General features: G+C 41.3%; 1 protein-coding gene across 1 annotated transcript; it reads left to right on the top strand.

Annotated features, from left to right (window-relative positions):
• Positions 1–270: 270 nt before the first annotated feature.
• LOC148156171 (NLR family CARD domain-containing protein 3-like) lies at positions 271–6,189 on the top strand. Its single transcript, XM_088011113.1, has 6 exons — positions 271–470; positions 631–859; positions 1,003–2,803; positions 3,256–3,429; positions 3,762–3,935; positions 5,022–6,189. The coding sequence occupies exons 1-6, from the start codon at positions 348–350 to the stop codon at positions 5,182–5,184; spliced, it is 2,664 nt and encodes an 887-aa protein (XP_087867239.1). The 5' UTR covers positions 271–347; the 3' UTR covers positions 5,185–6,189.
• Positions 6,190–12,955: the final 6,766 nt, after the last annotated feature.

Here is a 12,955-nt window from a genome sequence, read left to right on the forward strand (position 1 = left end):
AAAACATTATTACTGAGCTTATTCATTTTAATAAACTAGATTTTTTAAATAATTATTCTGGTTTATTAAGCTGGTCTCAGCATCCTGGCGGCCTTCAGTTTTTCACCTGCTGAGATCGACTCAAAACCTCACCGCGATCAATGTTTTGGGAACCACTGGTGTGGACAGTTTGAAGTCCAAGTTCAGCACCAACGTTTTAAAATGTCTACTAGTGATTCTGGTGTAACTGGTCTTCATCCTTGTAGTTCATCTTCCTCTTTCTAACTTCTTTGTATTGTGTTCATGTGATGCTCTGTTTTCTGCTTTAATGTGACACTCTTAGTTATTTTATTAGTAAATATTGCTGGATGAATATTTCCTGCCTTCCTGATTGTTCCTGGTTCCTCCACAGAGTGGACCAGCAGAGCTCAGAGGTTCCCAGTGGTCCGTCTGCCCAGCAGCATCAAACACAGCTGGACTCCATATTTATGGTCTGTACATGAACAACAACTACTTTTCCATGGTTCTGTTCACAGTCGTCTCCATGCTGCACTTTGTAGACCAGAGGACTGTCAGTCTGTCCAACATCCATCTGGTGTTTGGCTCCATGATTTCAGTCTGATGTTTCCTTCATCTATTATTCTGTTCCAGCTGCTGGAGGAAAACATTGTCACTTTTGTGAAGAACGAGCTGAAGAAGATCCACAAGGTTCTGAGTCCAGATTACCCAGAATGCTCAGAGAGTCAGAGAGAGGATGATGAGGTGTTGAGAGGTGATGATGAAGAGCAGAGGAGGAGCAGCAGAGAGGCAGTGATGAAGATCACACTGAACTTCCTGAGGAGGATGAAGCAGGAGGAGCTGGCTGACCGTCTGCAGAGCAGTAAGAGGATTTCTACAAAGATTTGACCTGATGGATAAATGACACATTTACTGATGTCTGAAGAGACGGAATCACATTTATTTAAATCATCTTCAGAAGGTATTTTTGTTTCATCTCTGACTTTACTTTTTGTGTTACTTTAGAACATCCTGCTGCAGTTTGTCATCAACTTAAATCTGGTCTGAAGAAGAAGTTCCAGTCTGTGTTTGAGGGGATTGCTAAAGCAGGAAGTCCAACCCTTCTGAACCAGATCTACACAGAGCTCTACATCACAGAGGGAGGGACTGGAGAGGTCAATGATGAACATGAGGTCAGACAGATTGAAACAGCATCCAGGAAACCACACAGACCAGAAACAACAATCAGACAAGAAGACATCTTTAAAGTCCCACCTGGAAGAGATCAACCAATCAGAACAGTGATGACAAAGGGAGTGGCTGGCATTGGGAAAACAGTCTTAACACAGAAGTTCACTCTGGACTGGGCTGAAGACAAAGCCCACCAGAACATCCACTTCATATTTCCATTCACATTCAGAGAGCTGAATGTGCTGAGAGAGAAAAAGTTCAGCTTGGTGGAACTTGTTCATCACTTCTTTACTGAAACCAAAGGAATCTGCAGCTTTGAACACTTCCAGGTTCTGTTCATCTTTGATGGCTTGGATGAGAGTCGACTTCCACTGGACTTCCACAACAAGGAGATCTTGACTGATGCTACAGAGTCCAGCTCAGTGGATGTTCTGCTGACAAACCTCATCAGGGGGAAACTGCTTCCCTCTGCTCTCCTCTGGATAACCACACGACCTGCAGCAGCCAATCAGATCCCTCCTCAGTGTGTTGGCATGGTGACAGAGGTCAGAGGGTTCAATGACCCCCAGAAGGAGGAGTATTTCAGGAAGAGATTCAGAGATGAGCAGCAGGCCAGCAGGATCATCTCCCACATGAAGACGTCACGAAGCCTCCACATCATGTGCCACATCCCAGTCTTCTGCTGGATCACTGCTACAGTTCTGGAGGATGTGTTGGAGACCAGAGAGGGAGGAGAGCTGCCCAGAACCCTGACTGAGATGTACATCCACTTCCTGGTGGTTCACACCAAAGTGAAGAAGGTCAAGTATGATGGAGGAGCAGAAACAGATCCACACTGGAGTCCAGAGAGCAGGAAGATGATCGAGTCTCTGGGAAAACTGGCTTTTGATCAGCTGCAGAAAGGAAACCTGATCTTCTATGGATCAGACCTGACAGAGTGTGGCATCGATATCAGAGCAGCCTCAGTGTACTCAGGAGTGTTCACACAGATCTTTAGAGAGGAGAGAGGGCTGTACCAGGACAAGGTGTTCTGCTTCGTCCATCTGAGTGTTCAGGAGTTTCTGGCTGCTCTTCATGTTCATCGGACCTTCATCAACTCTGGAGTCAACCTGATGGAAGAAACACAAACATCATTTTTTTCTACACTGTTCTCTATATTTTTTAGCAAATCAAATATAAATGACCTCCATCAGAGAGCTGTTGACCAGGCCTTACAGAGTCCAAATGGACACCTGGACTTGTTCCTCCGTTTCCTCCTGGGACTTTCACTGCAGACCAATCAGAGACTCCTACAAGGTCTGCTGACACAGACAGGAAGTAGCTCACAGACCAATCAGGAAACAGTTCAGTACATCAAGGAGAAGATCAGTGAGAATGTGTCTGCAGAGAAAAGCATCAATCTGTTCCACTGTCTGAATGAACTGAATGATCGTTCTCTAGTGGAGGAGATCCAACAGTCTCTGAGTTCAGGAAGTCTCTCCACAGATAAACTGTCTCCTGCTCAGTGGTCAGCTCTGGTCTTCATCTTAGTGTCATCAGGAAAAGATCTGGATGTGTTTGACCTGAAGAAATACTCTGCTTCAGAGGAGGCTCTTCTGAGGCTGCTGCCAGTGGTTAAAGCCTCCAACAAAGCTCTGTAAGGACACACATTGTTACTGCAGGTATTGTTGATAGGTAGAAATCTGCTAATTATCAGGTAAATATTCATGTTTCAGTTTATATTTTGGTGCTTTGTCTCTTCAAAATGTCCCACTGGGGGGATGTGCAAAAAAGAAACAGACTTCCTTCAGCAGCTGAACATAATGTTACATATTCAAGCAGCAAAACTCCTCCACTTTATGTTAACATTGAAATGGATTAATATAGTTAATTGTGTAATTTTATAATTCTCTTTCCAACCTCCTTGTTACCTGTAGTTCTGTCATTTAAGGCTGGAGGCCCAACTATAGAATGAACCAGTTCACAACAAATACAAAGGTTGTGTAAAATCAGATGGTTCCTTCTCTGTCCAATAAAAACATTGTTGATTTAAAGAACATAAATCCTGATGAATTGTTTAATAACAGATTTTCCTCCCTGTCTCCTCAGACTGAGTGGCTGTAATCTCTCAGAGAGAAGCTGTGAAGCTCTGTCCTCAGTTCTCAGCTCCCAGTCCTCCAGTCTCAGAGAACTGGACCTGAGTAACAACAACCTGCAGGATTCAGGAGTGAAGCTTCTCTCTGCTGGACTGAAGAGTCCAAACTGCAACCTGGAGACTCTCAGGTAAAATGGGACCAATCCTGGTGATTTCTATCCACCAGCTGCTAGCAGATATTAGGATATTAGGGTATCCTATTGATCAATTTACTTTAAACTTGTTGCTGGTAAACCTGAACTCCCTGATGTGGATCAATGAAGGATGTTTCTATTCTGATCCGTTCTACATGTGACAAATGATGATTTTTATTACACACAGAACTACATGAGAGTGTTATTACTATTTCATCTTATTGACAGGTTAATTTATTGACTTTTTTCCTCTCCTATAAATGTCCAGTTCAGACCTTGGGCTCTACCTCAATGTTCTCATCATGTGATGAATTGTGTGTCTGCAGCTTATCAGGCTGTTTGGTCTCAGAGGAAGGCTGTGCTTCTCTGGCCTCAGCTCTGACCTTTAACCCCTCCCATCTGAAAGAGTTGGACCTGAGCTACAATCATCCAGGAGACTCAGGAGTGAAGCTGCTGTCGGCTGGACTGAAGGATCCAGACTGGAGACTGGAAGCTCTCAGGTATGGAGGAACCTGCTGCAGGAGCAGAGAAGGTCTGATAGAGGAGGAAGAGGAGAAACGTCTTTAGTCTGATGGGAAACATTTAGTTTGAAGAGAAATATTTAGTTTGATCATTAAATATTTAGACGCCTCATCTGGAGGCAGAGATCATTACCCAGTTTTCTGGAATATTCTCCTGACTAAGAACGGCTCACAAGGAAAATGAAAGAGTGGGATGGATTTAATAGAGTTTAATAGGGACTCTGACTAAATGAATAAAAGTGAAGTTCAGTTAGATTTCCATGATGATCTACTGATGACAGAAAGGACTTTAAAACAATATTTGATGGAGCTCCAGACCAATCAGCCCCAAGGAGCAAAGATGAGAAGAAAAGTAACTCCATGTTGGTCAGATGGATGTTTAAAAGTTCAGAGAGAGAAATAAAGATTTTGAACTAAACTCACAAGTGTGTATAGCGCCACCTGGTGGTGCTGGTTGGTAGAGGAAGTGCTGAAAGGTTGGAGGTGTTTGTCAGAGGTGTGTGATGATGGAAGCCTCTCCCTGGTTTGTGAGTCTGAGCTCAGAGATCAAATGTTTGGTTCTTGTTGAACTCTTTGTTGAATGTGATGCAGCTTCTCCTTTTTAATGTTTGTATTTCTGGATATTCCAGTGAGGCCACAGCAGGTTTTCAGCAGCAGGTTGTTTAGTGTTTCATTCCTTCATCTGTGTGTGGGAGTGTGGATGGAGCAGGTATCCAGGTGTTGATCAGAGTTTAGATTGATTGGATTTTAATGCTGATTATTAAATCAGGTTGAGCTTCCAGAAATGTTTCCTTAGTTTCCTGATGTCCTTTTAGGCTTCAGTGAGTTTCTTCAGGTTGTTACTGAGGGATTTCCTTTCTCCTCTCTGTTGGAGCTTTTCCTGTGTTTGGAGAAATGAGTTGTGCTGCAGCAGCACCAACTGTCCTTCCTACATCCACTGCACTTTGCAATCCAGATGTTGGACTGTTCCTGTCTCAGTGGAGGACAATGTGTGTCTGAGAGACATGTAATGTCCATGTTTGCTGCTGAAAGAGACTGATGGTCTGACCCCCCTCCTCCTTTCAGGGTGGAGCCTGCTGGAGGCCCATTCTTGACACCAGGTCCATGGAGACTGAAGAGATGTAAGTGTGTTTTTCATCTGATTCATGACAACAAAGCAGCTCACATTCAACCATCTTCAAACTGTCACATCACTCATTCAGGATCATCATCAAAGATCAATAAATGATCAATAACTGCAGCTGGATTGTGTTTGTTCTCTCCATCAGATTCCTGTCAACTCACCATCGACACAAACACAGTGAACAGAAACCTCAAACTGTCTGAAGACAACAGGAAGGTGACATACGTGAAGGATCTTCAGTCATATCCTGATCATCCAGACAGATTTGATATCTGGTATCAGCTGCTGTGTAGAACTGGTCTGACTGGTCGCTGTTACTGGGAGGTCAAGTGGAGAGGACATGTTTATATATCAGTGAGTTACAGAAGAATCAGGAGGAAAGGATACAGTGAAGACTGTAGGTTTGGAGAGAATGATCATTCCTGGAGTCTGAGATGCTCTGATGATGGTGGTTTCTCTGTTTACCACAATAACAAATTAACTCGTCTCTCCTCCTCCTCCGTCTCTAACAGAGTATCAGTGTATGTGGACTGTCCTGCTGGCATTCTGTCCTTCTACAGAGTCTCCTCTGACTCACTGATCCTCCTCCACACCTTCAACACCACATTCACTGAACCTCTGATTCCTGGATTTAGGTTCTTGTCTTATGGTTCTTCAGTGTTTCTTTGCTGATTTGAGTCTAAAGATTTTCCTCCTGTCAGAGAAACTCTCTCACTGTTGAACAGATAGTTCATCTCTACAATCTATTTCTTGGTGAAACTTTTCTGATTGAGTCCTTGAAAACTTTTTCTTCTTCCAGTCCTTTAAAGATGGAAGCTGGGATTATTCCAGGATTATTCCAGGATTATTCCAGGATCCTCATGTTTTCCTGTTTGTTTCCAGTCAAAGCTTCACACTGAATATCAAGATGTTGTTTCTCTTATTTTTTCCTCTCATTCATCAGATTTCATTGAAATGTTGATCAGTTTTTCTCTCTGAACATTTTCTGTTTCTGTCGGCTCCTATTTTTCTAAACTCCTCAGATTTGAATATTAAATCTTCCTTTTGTTTATTTGCTGCAGTTTTTCTTCATGTGTTTTAGAGAAATAAAAACATTTTTCTTCCTCTGCATTTGGTTCATTTGCTGCTCATTCTGTTCTTTTCCTGTTCAAATTTTAATATTTGCATTAAAAATATTTTTCATCAACTCCGCCTTTCAGAAAGTCCTAGTTAAAGTAAAACATTCCCATCCCATGAAGGTCAGAGGTCAATGCTTTGAAGCCTAAAGTGATAAAATCTTAATATTTCCTGTTTCATTCAGAATTTCTACCTGAAACTCAGAACCTGCAGAACATTTTTCTCTCTGGAGAAAAAATCCAGGAACTGGAAGATCAGAGCAGAATGAAAACTGGAGATCAGTGATGGACAGAAAAGCTCTGATCGCTGCATCTCTGACATATTTTACATTTGATAACAACAGTAAACTTCTTTGCTCGTTTCCTCGCTCCAGTCTCCTGAATTCAGAGTTTCACATGCACAACAGTGGAAAAACACACAGAGAACAACAATTCACCATTCAACTTCAGACATATCTAGAGTTTTTATTCAGACAATTAAATACATAGAAAAGCAGATCAGCATCAGACCCAAATCACCAAGAAGTCCAAACCACAAAACAAACATTAATTACCTGAGAAAAGTAGAAGAATGAATAAAAAATGGTCACCCTTCTCCATTCACACACAGCATATTGGTGGAGAACGTGGTGCTAAATGACCTGCAGACGACCTGATTCTAGACGGTCGGTAGGTAGATGGGTCAGTCAAACTTTAATAACAAACCAGCGTTCTGACAACTATCCCAGCATGCACCGCACGCTTCTTCTTCTACGGGCGAAAATGAAGTCAGTGGCTGCTTACCGTAGTTGCTAGACCTGTTGTGGCTCAATATTGGTCCATATATGAGGCGCAGCGGATTATAAGGTATAAGATGAACAATAAAACAGATGGCAGCTCCATCTGACACACAGGTCATCAAGAGAGCGAACTCTGGAGGAACAATCAGTTCTCAGGAACACAGATATTCAACACAGCAATCAAAACGTTTTAGCACCTCACGTCATTACTGATTAACATTAGACTGAATATTGATTAATATTAGACTGAATATGAACTAAAGTAAAAATAAAAATGATAATACCAAAAAATCTCTAACAATTGGCTTTTGAGGAAATTGAAGGTTTTTAGGTTTGCATTATAGTGGGAAAATACGCTAATTTAAATGTATTTGTTTTAATTTGATTTGCTCCGTCTGTACAGATTTCTGGTTTTCTTTACTTACTAACTAAAACTCATAAACTAAACAGCGGTAATGAAGAAATTAAGGATTTATGAGCCTGTATGCAACAAAGCAAATGTTCCTGATATTGATCAGCTTTAAAACAAAAAGCACCTGATGCTTGTTGACCTACAAAGGCAGAAAAATGACATTTTATGCATTGAAAGGAAAAAAAGCAGATTAAATATCTGACCACAATGTAAATCTGTCTAGTTGAGTCGTGCATTAATAATTTAAGTTTCTTACATTAACAGAACAACGTTGAGTAAAATGAAGTTTTAAATCAAATGTGCCCTGAAAAGCTGCAGAGAGTAATTTGTTAAACACCATTAAAACCTGATTGCTGTGCAGTGAAACTTTATCGCTTCCCTGCAGTCTGACTTTTCTTCTCTTCACAGCAAAACAAGGAGTTTATTACGCGCTTTGGGTTCAGTCTGATGCTGAAGAACCATCTTTTCATCCGGATCTGAACCAAACTGGGAGAAAAAACAAAAATACGCAACAAGGTGCAGCTGATGAACACTGATTAACCACAGAGACCCTGGAGAAATTATTTAAAACCAAAAAGTCACAATCTAATAAGTAGATAGAACTAAACTATATTTATAATATGCAGATATTCAAAGCTTGTTTTAATGCATTAAATATGCAGAAATAAAACTTTACATCTAATTGGTTAATAAAGTTAGCCCCGCCCACTGATGGCTGTAAAAAACGGTTTAATAAATTCATGTTTAACACAAAACTTTAAAATAATAACATTAAATATTTAAGTTATTATAAGTGTAACTCTCATATATTAATATTTATGGTATATTATTTTACTTTTTGCTTTTTTTAAGGTTTGCGTTTCAAAGCTGATCATTCAGAGGTAGAAATTATGACAAAAATAAAAACAAACACAGAAAAAGCGTCATTTCCTGTGAATTACCTCCACAGGTGAGTTCTCTTACCTGTCGGCAGCATCCCGGATCCAGACCCGCCTCCAAAGTCCAGGTCAGGTGCAGCGGCGCTCCTGGTCACCAAGCCGAGGAGACAAAGTGTCCATTTCACCGCCCAGAGAGACATTTCCACCAAACCGGAACCGGTCCTCCAGCTACACTGAGGTCATCATCTCATCCCGACCGAACTGCAGAACAAGAACTTCTGCTGCTGCTGCTGCTCCTCTCCTCCTCCTGCTGCAGCTTCATCACATCATCCAGGCGTTAAACCAGACAGATAAGCCCCGCCCACTCCGCTGTCCAATCAGAGTCCAGAACGCCCCGCCACCCATAGAGCCGTCTGCTTCTCATTTCTGAAGCCTCAACTACTTTATCACAGGTAAACATTTTCAGACTGGGAAAAATCCTCTATTTTAATAGCAAGGCAGGAAAAATGAAGACTTCCTGAAAATATGAGAGTGATGACTTTCTGGAAAATCCCGTTCTAATATAAAATATGACATCATTTTACGTTAGAACGTAAATAATGTCTGAAATATTTGGTTCTCCCTCATAACATGGAAGCAAATAAATCCCATGTGTGCACAACGAACCAACAACCGCATTATTAACTCTGTAACATTTGAATGTTAATTAATTTTCCCTAAAACTGATCATTGAGAGCAGCAGGACTGGACCATCACACCCACACAGAGGTTAGTTAGTATTTACTCTGTTGAACGAACAAGTTAGCATTAGCTAGCATGTTGAGCATTAGCTAGCATGTTGAGCATTAGCTAGCATGTTGTTGTCAGTGTTTATCACTGCGTAACAAACTAAGTTATTCTAACTCGCATTTCTCGCTAATGAGCCGTAAGCATTAAATGCTGTGAGTCAATAAATGAGAGAGAAAATGCCCCAAACGTCGGATATTAGCTACTAACTAGCGATATTAAAGCATTTTAACGTCAACATCGTCAGCTTTCATTGAGATTTGCCGAGTTCCGTTTTCATGAAAAAACAAAATACCGCAATTAATATTTAGCGTGCAAAGGACAGATAAAATAATTTCTTCTTATTCTGGTCACAACCAGAGGATGATGCAGCTGTAGCTGCCTCCATCCAGGCATTTGACAAACTAAGTCTTCAGAAATAAAAAGCAGCGGGTTGAGGCTTTGTGAGCTTCACACACGATGCGCTAAAAATAAAACCTGACGACTCCAGACGCCGCAAAGCTGCGGGAGTTACGCCGGGCGAAGAGAGACGATCTGCGGTGGCTGCCGCTTGTAAATGATTTAATTAGCCCAACTGTAAATAATTTAAATAGTTAAATAGATAATTGACATGCGCAGTAAAGTGGCTGATGACGCAACGTGACTTCTTAGGACCTGAGGCTGCTGTGTGGGCGGGTTTGATGTCTATGACGTTGGACGGACGTCATACTCAGGGTCTTTATTTGCTCGTTCTTTTACTCTAAACATCATTTTGCACTCATTCTTCACAGAGCCTGTTGTTGTTCAGACATAAGAAATCTACAGGAATCATGGCAAGTACACAGAGTTCACCATCCGAAGAAGCCCAGACCGTCACAGTAGAAGCCCTGATGGCTGCGGTCGACCCGTTTTTCAGAAACCTCACCCAGAAAGAGCGGTTAGGACTGGCAAATGGAAACCCAGCACCCAGCACCACCTGTGCTCTGGAGGAGACTTTTGGAGACATCTTGGAGCTGTTTACATGCAACGTTCTGCATAGTCTTCCCAGGGAACATTGCACTATGAAGGAATTGAAGGCGGCCGTGGGCAACAAGGTTCCTGAAGCCTTAGCCAACATCCTGGAGATCGAAGGAGACATCCATAACGAGCACACACAGAATTTAAACAGGCTGATTGTGCAATATCTGCTGGTTAGAGTCAATCATAGCTTGGACTCAGGTACGTCCATAATCACACATATGGTTGATGAAACCAGCTTGATCCTGGAGGACCTTTTGGTTGGATTGCATGCATCTTTTGAGGACTTCAAGAAACCAGCCGACAGTAAAACTTGTCAACCGAAATCTAAGGTTAAAGGTCTGACAGGGAAGATCAAGAGGTTTTTCAGAAATTTCACTGGTAGACATTCATCGAAGGTGGCTCCCATGATCATCCAAGAACAACCAGAAACCTCTCTGACTGAAATTAAGCCGACGCTGAACATACAGGTGGAAGATAAAAAGATGTCGGCAGGAGAAGGTCCTCTTGTAGACAAAATGTCTGACATTAAAGGATGTGAAGCAGAGGCTCTGCTGGCAGAAGTCAAGGAAACTACGGCCATGGCAGCCGTCATTCCTCCGGAAGTCCAGGCAACCCTAGATCTACAGCAAGAGGAGCCTAAGGTTGATGAAACCTCACCTGCTGAGCCGTTCGTTCCTCCAGATGTTGCAGACGTGGAGAACTCCGTACCAGATTCTCAGTCAACCAAAGAGTCACAGGAAATAGAAGTGAAGCCAAAGGTTGATGAAATCTCACCCGTGGAAGCCTTCATTCATCCTGAGATCTTGATGACTGAAAATCTGCTGGAAAATGAATCAGAACCGGAGTCCAGCTCTGATGATTCCTCATCTGCCTTCACTCCTTCAGATGAAGATGAGGATTCCTCTGTGAAGGAAGCTCAGTGGGGCAATCAGATGTTAGCTTCCTCAGTGCTGGACGATGAAGGGAATGAGGAATTAACAGATTCTCACGTTTGTTCAGAAGAGGAAAGAGAGGAGAAGGTTTCACAACCAGCAGGATCGACTGTTTCTCATCCAGTTCCAAATTTAAAACCGCCAGCAGAAATCTGTGAAGATATGACTCCTGCTGAGCTGGAACTGGAAGAAACAGAAACAGACTCTATCAGCGAACCGAAGGAAGACCAGTCTGAAGAGGTGGCGATCAGAAAAACGGCCTTGAGAAGCCTGGTCAGAGAGGTGATCCAGAGAATTATTGACAAGTCAGGCCAGAGCAGCTACCCTCCAGAAGAGCATTGTGCTATCTGTGATCGACTCTTTGAGAAACTCTGGGCTGAAACCAAAGCTATAGTTCTCAAAATGAGCCCAGAGAAGATCACAGGCAAAGGCAAGGCCATCTTCAAGGACCTGATGAAGGGGTGCAACAAGGCCGAGAACATCCTCCTTCTCCTGGAGGCAGGGACGATGATAATAGAGAGAAATGTCCTGACGACGATAGAAAACCGACTTCAGCCTTGGTGGAAAACGTTTGCCTCGATTAAAGAGGCTTTCAAGTAGAAAACCTCCAAGAAAACCAACACAAGCTTTACATTTGGCTGTAACTCATTTACAGCCAAATGTAAAGCCAGAAACGTTTTCCGAGTGAATAATATCCAGAGAGCGACTTGAGTCCTTTTGACATGCCTGTATTTTTCTGGAATATTTCTGACGGGTCAACTAGGAGAGTAAATCTAAAGCCACAGACGTGTAGCTATCACGGATCCTGTCACAAGGATATAAGGCATTTTGGGGTTTGTTTTGACAGGAATTGACTAGTTGCATGCGTAATCATGCGCAATCTGTGCACTTTTACTGAGTCAAGCTGAATGGAAAGTCAGCCTCTGTGCGCCCTCATGCGTAATGGTGTTTACAAGACTTTTCCTCACTAACGGAGAGCCATGGAGAGATACATTGTCAGAACGTATCAAAACTGAGCGTATTTCTTCAACAGAACTTCAACATAACTCACTGGATAATTATGGCTGTAAGAGAGCTGCAAAGATTTGGATTCGAGAATACTGGAATATTTTAGTCGTCTGCTGCTACAGTCAGAGCGAAATGAGTAGAGCAAACCGTAAAGTGCATTTGGGGAAGGAACGAGGGGGTTAGTGTACTGTTAGAGGGGGGGTGGTAGGTGTCCGCATCTCTCCCCACTAATAATTTGGTCATTTTAAACTTGTTTAGTAGTTAGGTCATTTTATAATTCTTCATGTTTAATAGTTATTTAATTTTATAATGTTCATGTTTAGTAATTAGGTCATTTTATACTTGTTTAGTAGTTAAGCCATTTTATACTTGTTTAGTAGTTAAGTCATTTTATACGTGTTTAGTAGTTAAGTAATTTTATAGCTGTTTAGTAGTTAAGCCATTTTATACTTGTTTAGTAGTTAAGCCATTTTATACTTGTTTAGTAGTTAAGTCATTTTATACGTGTTTAGTAGTTAAGCCATTTTATACGTGTTTAGTAGTTAAGCCATTTTATACTTGTTTAGTAGTTAAGCCATATTATACTTGTTTAGTAGTTAAGTCTTTTTATACATGTTTAGTAGTTAAGTCATTTTATACGTGTTTAGTAGTTAAGTCATTTTATACGTGTTTAGTAGTTAAGCCATTTTATACTTGTTTAGTAGATAAGTCATTTTATACGTGTTTAGTAGTTAAGTCATTTTATACTTGTTTAGTAGTTAAGTCATTTTATACGTGTTTAGTAGTTAAGTCATTTTATACGTGTTTAGTAGTTAAGTCATTTTATACTTGTTTAGTAGTTAAGTCATTTTATACGTGTTTAGTAGTTAAGCCATTTTATACTTGTTTAGTAGATAAGTCATTTTATACGTGTTTAGTAGTTAAGCCATATTATACTTGTTTAGTAGTTAAGCCATTTTATACATGT

The sequence above is a fragment of the Poecilia mexicana genome, unplaced genomic scaffold (genome assembly GCF_051168715.1).
Source record: "Poecilia mexicana isolate PSO_F unplaced genomic scaffold, ASM5116871v1 scaffold_12, whole genome shotgun sequence".
In the NCBI taxonomy this organism is placed as follows: domain Eukaryota; kingdom Metazoa; phylum Chordata; class Actinopteri; order Cyprinodontiformes; family Poeciliidae; genus Poecilia; species Poecilia mexicana.